Below are 16,517 nucleotides of genomic sequence, written 5' to 3'. Positions count from 1 at the left end.
TGATCTGATTTATCATCTTTACACACTCAAGAGGTGTAGCTCCTTCACTTGTTCTGAAGCGAAGACTGAAAACTAAATGACACTTTCAGATGTGACTTATTTTAAATTATCTAAGAAGAGTAGGATTACATTTAGGTGGTGCTTTATCTTAATTTACATTTTTCTATTATTATTTTATCATCATCTTAACCTATTATTATCATAAACCTATTTAGTATTATTGTATATCTTAATATTTTTTATTTTTCAAGGAGCAATACAACTACCCATAACAATATTACTAAGTAGAAGAACCCCTATTATTCATATATACATAACATTTTGCTTTACAGGAATCCTTGGTGTATTTATATAGTAACAAATTACAAAATAATGTGATTATTAATACAAACATGTTAAATCACTCATATACATGCAAACTGCAGACAACCATTCCAGTCCTTCAATAATCAAAACAACTCAAACTTTATTTATATAGCACTTTTTCATACAAAGAAAAATTGCAGCACAAAGTGCTTCGCATACAAAAAACAAAACAAAACTAAAACTAAATGAAAACACACACACACACGAACGCACACACACACATGCAAAACATAAACATAAAAACACTATATCCATGGAAGACAATTAGACTTATTCCCCTGCATTAATTACCTTTTTAATTACCAAATCTGTGAGAGTGAATAATTTGACAGCATATGGCTAAGACTGAAAAATCATTATCCCATCACCGCATTATTTATTCCCTCCCAGTCATGGGGGCTGTTTCAACATGCTGGTCTAATTACCATTGCTGGGGGTGGGGTGCTCAGAAAAGCAATAACAAAACAAACGCTACAGGAAACGCTAGGTTACCGCGCTCTCTCTCGCTCTCCTTCTCAACATGGAGCAACTCTTTATGAATGGGAGTAAAACAGGCGGTCCAGACAAAGATGCATCTTCTCTCAGGCTTTTGTCGCGAAAAGTGAAGTGAACTTAATTGAAGCGTTATATCAATGATGAAAAGCATGTTGTTTTGGATGAGGAGTGAGGGAATAAAGAACAGAAACAGAGGCCAATAGCTTTCTTCAATATTCTCATTTATTGCATGTGTCTAAAAAGAACCAATACAATACAAAGCAAGAACTAAGCTTAAATTATCATTTCTTAGTAGCGTCACAATATGCTTGATATGAAATATTTACAATGGAAGGACACAGCAGGATAAGCCATAGCCCGTAGTAACCTTTAGATGCAGAATAAAAACTTGAAACACTATTCCAAATGCAAAACACTGCTCAAAACACCAAGAGGCTCGATTAGCAAAAACAAGCAGAAAAAAGTTTTCATGTCAAAATCGAAGAGAAAAAAACCCCCAAAAACAAATTAACGTACAAACAGCAAAAATTTGATTTAAGGTTTAACAAACATTATCAACAGTATTTATACATTTGGTATGCGTTTTGTAAACTAATTCGCAAAAGTGTAAATATTGCATATATGCCATTTGCGTTTGTACCTAAGTATCAAGAATTACTAATGTCAAGTATTAATGATTTCTCCTTAAAATCTTTTTGTCAGAATTACAGCATTAGAAAATGTCCTCATAGTGGCATTCATTTTACAAGACTATCCCATGACAGTTTAAAAAAATCAAAGCCAAACCATCTTGGTTAGCATATAACTTAATTAGTGCTTTTGTTGTATCAGAAAGTTCACTCAGACACATACTATGTACAGTACAAACAACATAAGTTATTTAACTTAACATTTCTCAAAGATTCTTGGCATCTGCTTGGATGCAATTCTCTGTAACATTGTACTATTTACATTATATAGGCAAAGGTTAAGTACCTGTAAGTTCAGATAAATAATACGATACTTCCCCTGGTTTGTTTCTTTTTATCGGCTTGTATGTATTAGTTTCCATTTCGTACCTTTTGTGTGTTTCATTGTTGTTGCATTCGTTGTTGTTGTGTTTGTGGGGTCATAGGGTCCCAAAGCTCAGAACACAGCATGTACTACATTCAACTTGTCTTGTGTTACAATCTAGACAGTTTGTAAATGCAAGACCATGTAGTGGAGGTCTGGGATTCAAGCTATCATCGAACAGCCGGCCAGACTGAGTCCTGCAGTCCTGCATGCTCCACATTGCTCAGTGCAGCCTTGGCGTGGCGTGACAAGAGCTCCGCGATGAGGCATCAGGTGAGGGAACGTAAGATACTGGGCTGCCCAGTCACTCTGTATAAATAACTTCAAACATTCATGCTTCCGTCCCTGGTCCTGACAGGTCATAACTTCCTGCAGGATGTACGGGGTGTGTGCAGAATATCATAGGTGAACAGTGGAGAAGTTGGTGTGTATAAAAGGTGCTGAGACTTGGGCTCAGACAGGCCACAGATCAGGTGGTCGGGTCCGGTCGGACCCACCCATGCTGCAGTGTTTGTAGATTTGTGTCAGGTGCATGCACGCATGTGTAATGCGATGCGATGCCAACAATTCCTCTAAGGTCCTCTAGGCATTATGATCGTGTGTATGGATCCTCCATCTCAGGCATATTAATTAATATATTACTCTCAATTTCTAAAACACAATCTTGCTATAGATTATGAGAAAAGAAATGTAATCTCGGAGAGGCTGTTTCTCATTCAGTTCTGATGAACATTCAGTCTCTAAATTATCAGTTAAATCTTTGATATACTGCGATTTAATAGGTCCAAACTAAAAAAAAACTAAAAAAAAAAAAAAAAAGGGTCCATCAGAAAGGGGCTGATGGCTATAGTAAGGCTTTGGATCGGTGATTTAAAAAAAAAAAAAAAAAAAAAAAACTCACCTCTGAAAATAAATATTTCATATATATTTCTGTGTGACATGGTGCTGAGGTAGGGTTTCGATTCTTAAATATGTTAATAAATGCCGTCTCTTTTTGCGGTAGAATCTCTACAATCTACAAATCCTCACACACATTTCATGTAATGTATACATACACGATAAATAAATAAATACGTTATCTGTATGCATGAAAAGGTTTTTGCGTATGGGTGCACGCGTGCACTTGGGGTTTGGTTCACAGGTTTTTCAGTTGAGAGTGTCTGGCAGCTATCGGCTGAAGCCATAGGAAAACCAGATGAAAGTGTACAATCGGTAATAATAACAAATAACAGTAAATAACGTAATATACTGCAGAAAAAAGAATTGCAGGCCTAGGAACAGAGATACATGGTTAACTACCCATTGTTAGAGTCTCTTTTTTTTTCTCTCTCTCTCTCTCTAGCACTACAGCAGCAATGGCGCCTGAATGTTTAGGTGCCACGGGAAAGGAGGAAAGATTTGGGGTAAGGGTCAAGTGTTTTTGTCTCCATGGCGATGGCCGTCCCCATGACCCCCAGAGGCGGCAAAAAGGTCAGAGGACATCGGCTGCAGCGCAGAGTCCAGCTGTCGGTGTGGTGACCTCGTCATCTGGCTGCAGTGAAACCCTACATTCACAGGAAGAAGAGGAGGAGGAGGAGGAGGAGGAGGAGGAGGCGGCGTGAAGGTCCGTGAACCTTTATTCTGCAAAAAAAATCAGAAAAGAAATGAGTGAGATTCATGTCATGTGATTTACAGATATGAATCAGATTTGGACAAATCAGATTTCAGTGTGGGTCAATATTCCTCCAGAAACCTAATATTAGTGTGTAAATACAGTATATGTGATTTATTACACAGGACGGACTAACAGAGGGGATTTGAAGGGCAAATGGATACCCCCGCTGCTACCAAGTAAGGAATAACTGCTCTCTTCAGGAGTGTGTGAGTGCGTGCTGGCACGTGTGTGTGTGTGTGTGTGTGTGTGTGTGTGTGTGTGTGTGTGTGTGTGTGTGTGTGTGTGTGTGTGTGTGTGTGTGTGTGTGTGTGTGTGTGTGTGTGTGTGTGTGTGTGTGTTCCTCAGTTGGTAGACAGTGAAGTCTAAAGCGGCAGGTGTTTTCATGGCAGGGGAAAAACAGAGTGGCATTTAGCACTGTGCAGCTGAAACAGGGCAGTCTCCAATGACAAGAAAAGTAAGTGCACCAACAATCTCTCCCGCACACCCACAAACACACAGGTACTTTTGATTATTTCAACACGCTCACAAAAACACACAACTTTTTTTTTCTTTTTTCAGAAACCATGAAGCCAGAGTTTGCGCAGTGTTGCTTCTCTCACAGTGGAAAGCCGTGCTGACCCTTGCCCCTGTGTACATGTTTGTGAAGTTTCATTTGCATGCAGAGCTATCAAACGGGAGCGGAAGTCTTAGCTGACACACACACACACACACACACACACACACACACACACACACACACACACACACACACACACACACACACACACACACACACACACACACACACACACACACACACACACACACACTTCTTCCCTCACTCGCTGTCTCCTCTCCCTCTTCCCCAGTCGTGAACAAGAGCCGTTTTCACAAAGCTGGATGTGGTCGTCGTTCTCTAAAACAAACCTCTCATTCAGACTCCCCCCCCCGAAACACACACACACACACACAACCATTCCCACAATAAACACATACGCGTGTCTGTTCTCAGCCTTTGCCTTACATATACCCTGAATCTCCTGTCAAAACCTCACGCTTGATCGACATCAGAGAGAGCAAGAAAACATTCAAGAGGCCGAGGCAACTCCGCAGCTGCTCGTATACGTCTGCGATGCAAAAATATGGAGCCACAGGCTCCATTTGAATAACAGAATAATTGATTTCACTCCTGTAGCCACCTGGGCTGGCTGTGCTCGCACTCTTTATTGCCATTGATGTCAGAGACCGGGGAAAATAGAAACAGTGGGGAGGGAAGTGGTGGAAAAACCACAGTAACAGAATCAACCTGACAGAGAGGAACGGGAATGCAGTGAGGTCATGGGACCGGCGGACCATAACAATCTGAATGTGTGTGTTTCTGAAGGGGCTGGGCCAGGCAGCGGCCTGTAGAGACAGGCACTTGGGTGAGAATGACTGGGATCTGCCGGGAAGGAGCGCTGAATCACTAACAGCTCAGAGTAGCAACCAGGTCTAGCAAACAAAAGCATTATTATTAGGGTCCGAGCCTGAGCAGAGCTGGGCGAGACCCTATTGGAATAAAAGGAATATATTTGTTATTTCATTTCCAACTGATGCGCTAACTGATATATTTTCGACGACCTAAACGGGTTTGAAACCTTCGTGATGTCAGATTTGGTAAAACATTTTTATATTCTATGTTTATGGAGCGTGTCTGGCAAAATGGCTCCATAGCGCCCCCTATATTGCTTTCACATTTGGAACGTCTACTATGAGCAACACATTTCATGCGATTCACCTATGTCCATGAAATTTGGAAGACATATGCAACAAGTCGGGCCCCAACAGGAAGTCCACCATTTGGCGTTAACTGTGAAATTCTCATGTTGAACTCATCCTATAGGGTAAATCCAAAAGACATCAAATTTGGCCTTGGATATACAACAGTCCTTCCCGATTAAAATGGTATCAAAACTCTTTGCAAAAGTCAAAGGGCGTGGCCATGGCAGCCTGACGAAAAACTGATCATTGGTCATGAAACAGGAAGTGATGTGTAACTCTGCTCTACGTGCTGCAATCCACCTAAAACATTATTTGCTTGATCAAATCGACATGCCAATATCCATTCACAGACATAGCGCCACCTGCTGGGTACAGGAAAGATCATGTTTCACCTTTTTTGTGTGTTATTATTTACTTGACCATACTAACCTTCAATATGGTGTTGATGACTAACAGTGAAAATTTTGATTTTTGTGAAAGGGTGTGTCCATGGCAGCCCTCTGAATTTTGATGTGTCGGATCTGACAGACACAGGTCCTGCAGTGAGCACACTGGTGCTCCGCTGAGAAATGCGACACAGGGTCATTTACAGAGCAACTGTGACTTGAGGTTTTGCTGAGGGGGCGGGGAGTGGCAAATCCCTGCCTAAAGCATATCAGAAATGTTCCATTTTTGGCACTTTCATTTAATATTGTTTGCCCACATTTCCATGACACTCTAACGTGCACAAAACCTCGGCATGCACCACGTTCCAATGTGCATGGGTGTACAATGACCCATTCAACGCTGCTTATAGTCGTCTCACCTTTTTTAATTATATTACCTGTGTTTTGTTCTATCTTGAATTGCTTTTTTATGTCGTTTTTAACTTTTGGTGATCTTGACTGTTTTGAAAAGTGGTAATAACAAAAAAGACTTCGCATTATTATTATTATTATTATTATTATTATTATTGAGGAAAGTGATATAACGTATAGGTCCGCGCCACACACACTGCTACTCAAACACAAGCTGACCAAAGAGAATTGTGGGTGGGCAGGGAGATTTGGGGAGGGGGGTTGTTATTGAGAGAGCGGGACAGAGGTCTGGTGGGGGAATGAACCCGCTGGCTCCTACCCCCCTCCTCTTTTTGGAGAACGCACGTACTCACATACACACCTCTCGGCCTTCCCAACAGTCCATGTTTGTGTCCCCTGTCCCAATCCACACACACAGGCTCTGTTCATTATTTATTTAGTTCTCACAGGCTAATTTTAGACTTGCTCCATTCAGGGCTGAGACACACACACACACACACACACACACACACACACACACACACACACACACACACACACACACACACACACACACACACACACACACACACACACACACACACACGAACACACACACACACACGCATGTATTAGCAGTTTTGTCTCCAGCGCTCCAGAGACGTTGTAAACAAGTCTGTCTGTCTGCAGATGCATCACCTATTTGAGTGGTTTTGTGCTGTAACTGAGCAAAATGAAAAAGGGCTCTCAGGGGAACTGCTGTAGTTTCCAATCCAGACAGAAGGAGGAGATTCCCGACTTCATTTCTTATTATTATGGCTGGAAAGTGACCTGCAGACATGAAGAGATCAGCAGACTCAGATCTGCTGTGTTTACATTCCTGCCCTGTTGACTCCTCCCTGATGTACCACAGTGCTCCACCAAACAAACACAGACTGACTCTTCACCTCTGACCTCCCACACCTTGGCCTGACCAACAAAACAAAAACAACTACCACTGTAACCTGTTTTTCCACACAGTCATTATTCCATTAGTTTATCCATGGTCCAAATTGACCTTTTGGGCCAGACCAATGGAGAATATCACAATTATTTCATTGATGAAATTATTTAAACGTCTTTTCCTACTATTTACTGCCTAAAACATTGTTCGATTATAAAATTGCCAGAGAGAGACAGAGTTGATGATACAATATAGGCTTATGGCTACATCCACAGAATTCACCTGGTTGTAATTCTGTGTTCATGTCACATAAACACCAACACTGTTGCTTTTTTTCCCACCTTCTCCAAAAAAACAAAGCTCCTGAACAATTCCTTAATCCCAAGGTGAATGCCTTTTCTCAATTTAGCTTGGAGGTAAGAGGAATTACAGAGTTAACTTTGTTTTTATCATGTGCTGGAACATCCCGCCCTACTTCACTCAAAGAGTTATGTATCAGACACCCAGGAGCGCTACTTATGTGCGTCTGTAGGGGAGGGGTGTACAGCACAGGTGAGGACAGAGACTGTATGTTCCTCAGAGTACTCGGTGCAAAAAGGAGGCATTGTTTCTGCACGCTCAACAGCAAAAAAACAACCTGCACGCCTGAAAAGACAATTTAGCGGCACCTCGCATCAACCCTTTCATTTCTATCCCGCCTGCAAATGTGTTACCCCGTGTTTTCAAAACGCACTACAATCCTGCTGGAACGATTCAAATACAGTCTCTTTTTGAAGAAAACAACAGAACCTCTTGAGCAGCAAGAGTGGTGAGAGACTCATTAGTGGCTGTACTCTGAACTGATTAGCTACTTTTCTTTTAATGCATCACTGAACAATCCTCTGAACTGTGGTGTGAAAAGCCCATCAGAGACAGTCCACTGAGGTCAGATAACAACAGCAAAAACACAGGGCCTGATTGCACTGATGTGGAGAAAGAGGGTGTGTGTGTGTGTGTGTGTGTGTGTGTGTGTGTGTGTGTGTGTGTGTGTGTGTGTGTGTGTGTGTGTGTGTGTGTGTGTGTGTGTGTGTGTGTGTATGTGTGTGTGTGTGTGTGTGTGTGTTTCTTTAACAAAAAAAAAAAAAAAAAAGGAAAAAGGGGAGGGGTGAATCACATGATTTCTGAAAAACAGAAACCAGTGCCTGGAGAGAAGAGGGGGAGAAATGAGGTACGGAGATGGAAAGAAGGAGGGGAGTGAGGGGTGTGTAGGGGGATTGGTGCACAGCTTCTTGAAACTGCTTCGCCACCCCCCCACCCCCACCCTCTCCCCCCTGTTGTTGTCGTGGCAGATGGTGGCCAGTCATTAGCGTATTGTCACTCTCCTCTGAAGGGCCAGATAACCAGTGAGCACTGCTTGGCGGGGCAGGTGCAAAACTCCGTGAACCCCTGCCCCCCCCGCCCCCACCCACCCTTCCATCATCCATCTGCTGACGGCTGTGTATATGTACACGCATTGGAGAGAAACACAAAGTCAAATTGTATTTGTGTGTGTGTGTCTGCCTTTGTTGTCTGCGTGTATGTGGTGGTGGTGGCGGGGGGGGGGGGGGGGGGGGGGTTAGTCCGCAAACACAGTGCACTAATTTTCTTCTTCGTCTGCACCCATTCAAGAGTGTTTTTAGTTCAGAGAAACACTGAGATTAAAAAAAAAAAAAAAACGGGACAGAGGTGGGGAAGAGATGACAGGAGGACGGCAAAGAGAAAAAAGAAGTGGTGGAGCAAATACTGTAAAAGGAAAGATTGGACAAGGAAAGCCCAAAGAAGGCGTGAAGGAAAAAGTTATGAAAGCAGCACAGAAGTCTCTTTTGCTTTCCCTTGATGGCATCACACACACACACACACACACACACACACACACACACACACACACACACACACACACACACACACACACACACACACACACACACACACACACACACACACACACACACACACACACACACACACACACACACACACACACACACACACACACACAGGTCAAAAAACTCACATTGTCCACATGGCCAGAGAGTGTGCACTGAAAGCTAAACAACCCTTTCCTCCTCTGCCCCCTCCACTAACCGCCTTCTGCCCGGACTGCCATGACAAAACCCAAACACACTCCACCACTCCTCGCAGAGCCACATGTAAACCTCCCCCTACAAACAGGCATGATATGCTTACATATTTGGACTTTGCCTTGGTTGCTCTCCACTTCTCGGCACAGTAACGTATGTTGACAACAGCCATCAGGTGACTTCCTTATATACCTGTGACAATCTCATTTACTGGCAGGAATGTAAACTATTTTTCACTCAGCGACTACAAGAGAATGTAGTAAAGCCTGTCAACTTGTAGTAAACAGGCGTGTCCTTGTTTCCGCTAACACAGAGAAGAGGCTGAAGTGTTCTGAGTTTTGATGAGACTATCAAATAACAGGCTATCCTGGTCACATACTTAAGAACTGAGTACAGGATTATTATCAATAGTTATATTTGTCAGACTTGTATCAACAACATACTCAAGAAAATGCCACTCGCATCATACAGATGAAGACAGTCAGCACTTCCAGTTGACACAACATCACACATCGCAACAATCGTGAATAGAGAGTTGAGAAGTTGGCAACCCAGAGGCAGTACAATCAGCAACGTTGCTTATTTGTACACTGCCATGTTTACAGTGAGCTGGTAATTGTCTTATGTTTGAGGTCATGTTTACATATTTACCTGCTCTAACACTTCTGGGTCAGGATTTAACACAAACCTCTAAGCCATGCACAGAACATTTGGTCCCATTCCAGTGTGGCTTCTCTAGTAGATCCTCCTTTGACTGCATTATCCCGGTGTGTTAGTCTTTAAAACAGGGGTGTCAAACATAAGGCCTGTGGTAAAATAACAGCCTGCATAATGCGCCAATCCTGCCTGCCAAACCACCAAACAAACTGTAAACGCACCACTGAGACCTGAGCTGAGACGCTGCCATGACATATAGCCAACTCATTGCATCAAACTAGCCTCAAATCCATGTTGTCAGGATGAGTTTGTAAAACCACAAATAATGCAACAGCTATGGGATTTTTTTTTTTTTTTAGATGTTTCACTGTGTTTTGCACCAAAAGGTATCATTAAAAGTACACGTAAACAGGTTTGCTTGACTTTAATTAAAGCTTTTAAAGCCGCGGATGTCAAACACTCAACATAAACATAATTCTAAAGTGACTTTTCTTATATACCACTGCTCCACTCCTCCTTCTTAATATCTCCCTCGCTCTAGCAGCCTGTCATCCAATCATAGATTTTGTTGTACACGGAAAACTAAACAAGTTTTTCATCCATCACCAACTTTCTTTCACATCCCTCTTTCTGCTTTGCTTTTGAAGTTTTGAGTAAATGTCAAAAATCATGATGTGCCTCTTGATATTTTAAAGTATCCTCGAGCTGACAGAAATGAGTTACTACATTGGAGTAGGGCCACACGTGTGTTATATATCCCAAGTTAAAAGCATACATTTGCTGTTGCCGGTGTGTGTGCTAACACATCTCACAGGGTTGTTTGTGAAGTTTCTCTGAGTAAAAAAAAAAAGAGAAAAAAGAATCCTCCCATCCCCCCCTTAGAGTCCATCCCTCCAGGTTAGAAAAACAAGTGAGTATTCACCTCTCCCAGCAACCTTTGCACACTGCCCGCATTCCTGTCCTGAAACCCAGTACCTGACAATTGATAAACAACTGACTCACTTGTTTTTCTGGGGAACCCGATGACTTGCACCATGCTTCACAGTGGCTGCGCTCACAGCAAGAGAGCCAGCAGAGACGGAGACAGAGCGACAATTTGGATGTGAAACCACAAACGGCAATTAAATGCTTGCATTTCACCATCAGGAACACAGACTCTCGACTCGGGATAATCCCGACACTTCTCCTCAAACAACAGCAACTTCTGACATGCCCCTGTTAGGTTATATATCTCAGTAAACAACCCCTACCATTTATACATGTATGACAAGCCATTGATGCAACAAGGAAGAAAACGAGGTGAAAGGTAATGTTTTTATAACAACAATGGTCACATAGATCTCACAGCTCAGTCATAACTATATGTCATCTCTCTGAAAGCTACATAATGCAATGGTATATATTTCCCAATGAGAAAGTGTTGCTTTTTTTTCACAGCTATTTGTAGAAACTTCCATAGAAGCATGTGTCCAGTGCTGCATGCGTCACTGGATCTGATTAGATGTTGTTTTGAAATCCTGACGTTGTACAAAACTGCGTCACTGAGGGGCGAGCAGAGCAGACCATTCACACAACTACGCAGCAGCGTCAAGCGGCGCGTGGTGGGCTCGACTGAGCTCAGCCACTATTTTCAGAATAATACAGTTATATCAGAATAATCCGAGAAATCCTGAGCTGAATACACTTGATATTCACAGTTGTGCAGTCAAAGCACAGCAGAATGAATTAAAAAACACTTCGGTTGTATTTTATAACTGACCGGTTTTACTAAACTCTGCCAGTCTGAGCTCTTATTTCGAAAGGAGATACTTGTGTATTCCTGTGCTGCTGCTCTGCAGTTTTAATGTGTTTAAAGACTTCCCCTGCATCACACACAGCCTTGAAATTTGTGACTGTCATGGGTGTGACAAGTAGATGACTAATCCTATGTAAACATCCCAGCCTGCCTCCAACAGCAATGTTCATAACTAGTTTATGTCCCTTAACTCCCACAGCGTGTGTTTACATATCAACTGTCAATGTAAAGCAGGCAAGCTGATGAGTGTGTTTACTACAGTGGATAACAAAACAATGTGTCTTGCTCCCTGAGATGCTACACTCCCGTCAGTCACAATTATTGGGTGATAAAGGAGCTGTCAGGGAAAATAACAAGCAAACTGTGTCGGCTCATAGCCAGTGGGATAAATCAAATGAAGCTGATTAGGAATCAAGCTATGAAAGATAATTGTGATTACCTTCAGAACAAATCAAACAAAGACATTATGAAAAACGATACAGGGAGGGGACCTATCACTGCAGAGTACACAGCTGCCCTGAGGCTGTATGCTACTCTAACTCTGATGCCACTCCCTTATAACCTACTGAATGAATGAGAGGGAGTGTGTGTGTGTGTGTGTGTGTGTGTGTGTGTGTGTGTGTGTGTGTGTGTGTGTGTGTGTGTGTGTGTGTGTGTGTGTGTGTGTGTGTGTGTGTGTGTGATGTATGAAAACACTCACCTTTTACAGCCGCGGCAGTAGTTTCCTTGAATCCCAGGCTGGCATAAGGACTGGCGTTGAAGCCGTTTAGTCCCCCTTTGCAGCCACAGGCTGTCTTGAACCTCAGGATTCCATCACAACTCCCTAAACTACATGCGCCAAGGTTTCCCTCCATCAAGTTTAAGGCAATATAGTTAAGTCCATTTTGATAGCCAGCAGACGTTTCTCTGCACATAGGACTGCCATAGTCCTCATCGGTTCCCTCGGAGCTGTGAACCGTGCGGGATACATTCTCCACAGAGGCAGAGCTGTGCCGTTTGTTATCGTGGGCAAAAGATGGGCACACAGGGGTGACAGTGGTGGTGGATGAGAAGGTCTCAGAGCTGTGACGTCGACGCCCCTGAGGGTCAGCTCGGATGACTTTAGCACCCCTGTGTGGATCCACAATCGGTATAGATAGGGAAGGACCCCCCAGAAGAAAAGAGTCCACAGGCACAGGGGGCACTACATCCACCATGGTGCTTTCAAGGCTGAGTCTCTGGACACAAGCAGTGGGGCTGGTGGGAAGGGGAGTGGTGTCTGTGGTGCAGATCGCAGGTAAAGGGGTAGTAGGACTGAAAGTCATTTCTGTGTAGTCATCTTTGACTGAAATTGACTTGCATCCCAGATTTCCTTGCTGCTGCAGAGGAAATTCCTCTTCAGTCCCATTTTCTTTCACCTCTCCGTCAATGTTTTTATTCTCATCCACCTCATCAATGCCCTGTCTGTCCTGTTGGGTCTTCACCACAGTAGGACAAGTCACTGCAACAGGTGTATAATTTAGACACCCAGCTGAGGTGGATCCCCCAGCTTGGTGTAATCCTGAGTGAGCTGAGGTGCTGATGTCAATATTAGCATAGTCTGAGAGTGGTCCATTTTCTGCACATGTCAAACTCACAGAGGACTTGCAGGCTTCTGACTCTGTGGATGCAAGTGGGTTGTGGGTAGCACTACTAAAGTCTATGTTAATGTACTCTCCGGGGCTACGTGGCTCTGAGGGAAGCGGGTGTTCACTCATACATGGTAGTGTTCTCAGGGATTCCAGAGCCAAGCGGGTGGGCCGACATACCCTATTTCGATGTACCAGACCTCCATCTATTCTAGTCAGTCTGAGAGGGGATGGAGCAGAGGACGGAGCGGTTGGAGTTCCTGGAGAGCTGCTGGCAACAGAGTCTCCCGGAGACAGAGGACAATAATTGGACTCCTCTTCAATCCGTTGCCTCTGTAAACTCATTACCACATACTGGTCTGTGTCGGCGGACCCACTGCGCTGCAACGGTCCTTTTTGTGATCGTGGCAGGGAGGTGTAAGGATAAGGCTGTCTGTGACTTTGCTGAAAGTGGGGATCTCCTGGAGAGCTGACAATGTAGTCTGGGGGTGTAAATGACACCAGCTTGTCAACCGGGGACATGTTCAGGTACTCTCCATTGGTGAGCTTTCCATCTGTACTCTCCAGTGACATCTTGGTTCCGCACCACATGCGCATGTACCCACTGTCCTCCAGAGAAACACTCCCTGGGGAGTCTGTGCGTGGGGCCAGCCCAATTGTGGAGGTGTGTGAACGTGGGTTGATGATTTGCTTTGGAGCAGAAACACACATGGGGCTCATTGGCATGTAGGGATCCTCTTTGGACCCTGGTGTCGGAGGTGCCACACCAGGCATCATGGGCATGTAGCCACTGTCATCTTGAAGGCTGTTGGAGCTGCGTTGAATGTCCCTGTAATCCTCTATACTCCCTTTAGGTGAGGCAGTGTGACACCGCCGAGACAGGCTTCCACTGGTGTATGTGGCCCTCATAAGTGTGTACTCATCCAGGGAGGCCGAGGACACTTGTGGGGGTCCTCTTTGCTGGCGGGGGGTAGTGAGGGAGTATGTACGCTTTCTGTACACCTTCTCCAGGTCCTGCAACCGCCGGTAAGTAGTCTGATTCTGCCGCTCCATCACCATGTAGCCATCAAGCTCAATGCCATCCCGGGAGGGGGGGGTGTCTGCCTTGAGAGACTCGGGTGTGTTGCTGCGGAGAGTGAGTGGCAACCTGAGGTCTCGTGCATCTGCAGGGCTCGACCCATACTCCTCACATGATATAAAACCAGCATCACTGGGGGAGCCAGAGAAGGATGCGCTGCAGCTGGAGGGGCGGGGGGCACTGCCATCCAGGCAGGACGACACACTCCCGGGGCCAGTGGTGGTCAGCGGTGGTGAATGGGACAGGGGCATAGACATGGACTTACTGTGCTGGAGGGTAGATGATTCAAATGTCAGAGAAGGGCGTGCTGTGATGGTGTGAGATCTGCTCAGGAGGGTTCTGTGGACCCCCGGGCTGAGCGGGCTCCCATTGACAGACATGGGACGCGTCATGGTGCCATCCCCCTCACTGGCCGTGCGTATTCGACAGGATGAACACTTACTCACGGGAGAGGTCGCAGCCATGCTGTCGGTGCGTGATCGCCGGGGAAGTCCGGTCTGGCTCGGCGGGAGGTTGTTCAGGTGTCTCCGCGTGGGCACAGAGATGGGGTTCGTGCCCGACGACTGGCTCTTGCTGCGCGGACGGAATTCCGAGAGCTCCTTCATGGCTTTCATCGCCTCCAGGATAGTTTCGTGGATGTTCTGAGCCACGACAGAATCGTCCGCCTGCATCCACAACTCCCCGGGACCCGTGGCTGCCGACCGGCCGACCTCAATGAAGAAAAAACTGTCGGAGTGGCCGCACCTCCGGATATTCATCAGCTGCAGAATGACCGAGGCGACCTCCGAGTTCAGCTTCACGAAGCTGATAGTCCGGCTGGAGAGACACAGTCTGTACACGCCGGTTAAATTCCGGCTCTGTCCCAAGCCTTTAGATTTTAAATTGACTTGCCATACCTCCTTGTAGGCGGCGGCCACCGGCGTTATTACACCGTAGCTCGCCTCGTCGAAGCCAACCAGCGAGGACGCAGAGTTGGACGCGGAGCCGTCATAGACTTTCCCCTCTGCCATTAAATCCGTTAGTAGCCGGTACCAGCTCTCCTGCTCCTGCTCGTTCTCCGCCGCCACGGCGAAATACTCGTCCTTGGTGTAAAGAGCGATGAGATATTTGTTTTTGGCGTCCGCTCTCTTGTTTATATTGAGGCAGCAGTCCAGAGGAATAACTCTCTTCGCGGCCGATTTGTTTTTCCATTTCTTCTCGCTCTCGTAGTACTCCAGCCGGGCAGGGGAGCCCTCGCTCTGCTCCTTCAGCACGAAGAAGCGCTTGTGCCCGTGTTTCTGCTTCTTCAGATATCCACACTTCTTGATATTGTTGTTGTTCGCATTAGTGGCCAATAACGACTGATCACTCGTGTTTGGCGGACTCGCCATTCTCGACGTCCTTCCCCGATCAGACACAATGTTTCCTCTCCTCCGGCACCTGGAGAAAAAAGAAGAAGAAATAAAACCCGACGCGCTCCGCGTTAATCCTCTATTTCCAACACGCCGGTTTCACGTTCATTCGTCTTCTCCTACAGCCGAGCAATAAATAACACATGTCTGCTGAGGTCCGGACTGAAGAGGGGGGAACAACATGTGACGGTCTACTCATCCAGCTCTGCTTTAGTAAAAAAAAAAAAAGGAAAGGAGACGGGGAAAAAATACACACGCCGACGGTGGGCGGTGCGCACTCGACTCATTGGGCTTATTGGTGGAAACGGGATGAATGCTGTAGTGAGATCGCCCCGTTCAAAGGAGAGAGAGAGAGAGAGAGAGAGAGAGAGAGAGAGAGAGAGAGAGAGAGAGAGAGAGAGAGAGAGAGAGAGAGAGAGAGAGAGAGAGAGAGGGAAGGAAGGAAAAAGCCCTCCTACTATCACTCTGCCCTCTTCCGACTCATTTGAGTGTAGTCAGTCAGAGTTTTATTTATAGCATCTGAAGTCCTATGATCTATCGTTTGGCTTCTGGGTAGATTTTTTCTTTCTTTCATCAGGATCTAGTCTTAAATAGCCTATGGGCGAAGTGTTCCTGACCTATAAACTTTTCATTTGCGTCATCTGTGGCGTTGGAGTGGATTATAAAACAGAATAGATAGTAACGTGTATATAGTAGTCAGATGCGCAAAGTAGGGCAACACGGCGCACTCACTGATCATATACCAGGATATATTGCGGTTGTTTTATTTTCACCTCTTACTCACAATATTTTTAGGTGACTGTAAGAGGGAGTCACTCCAGTCTGCCTCTCAAACTGGTAAACAAGCATCACCTAGTCGAGAG

General features: G+C 45.0%; 1 protein-coding gene across 1 annotated transcript; it reads right to left on the bottom strand.

Annotated features, from left to right (window-relative positions):
• Nucleotides 1–1,062: 1,062 nt before the first annotated feature.
• On the bottom strand, nucleotides 1,063–15,724 carry irs2b (insulin receptor substrate 2b). Its single transcript, XM_080478991.1, has 2 exons — nucleotides 12,279–15,724; nucleotides 1,063–3,534 (listed from the first exon to the last, which is right to left on the bottom strand). Exons 1-2 carry the CDS (start codon nucleotides 15,631–15,633, stop codon nucleotides 3,530–3,532), a joined length of 3,360 nt encoding a protein of 1,119 aa, XP_080335117.1. The 5' UTR covers nucleotides 15,634–15,724; the 3' UTR covers nucleotides 1,063–3,529.
• Between the last annotated feature and the right edge of the window lie 793 nt (nucleotides 15,725–16,517).

The sequence above is a fragment of the Lipophrys pholis genome (assembly GCF_963383615.2).
Source record: "Lipophrys pholis genome assembly, chromosome: 13".
Classification (NCBI taxonomy): Eukaryota; Metazoa; Chordata; class Actinopteri; order Blenniiformes; family Blenniidae; genus Lipophrys; species Lipophrys pholis.
Note: the sequence above shows the minus strand (reverse complement) of the source record. Positions and strands in the feature narration are given on the sequence as shown.

Excerpts from the sequence above, each read along its gene's own strand:
- irs2b (XM_080478991.1), bottom strand. The coding sequence starts at position 15,633 with ATGGCGAGTCCGCCAAACACGAGTGATCAGTCGTTATTGGCCACTAAT.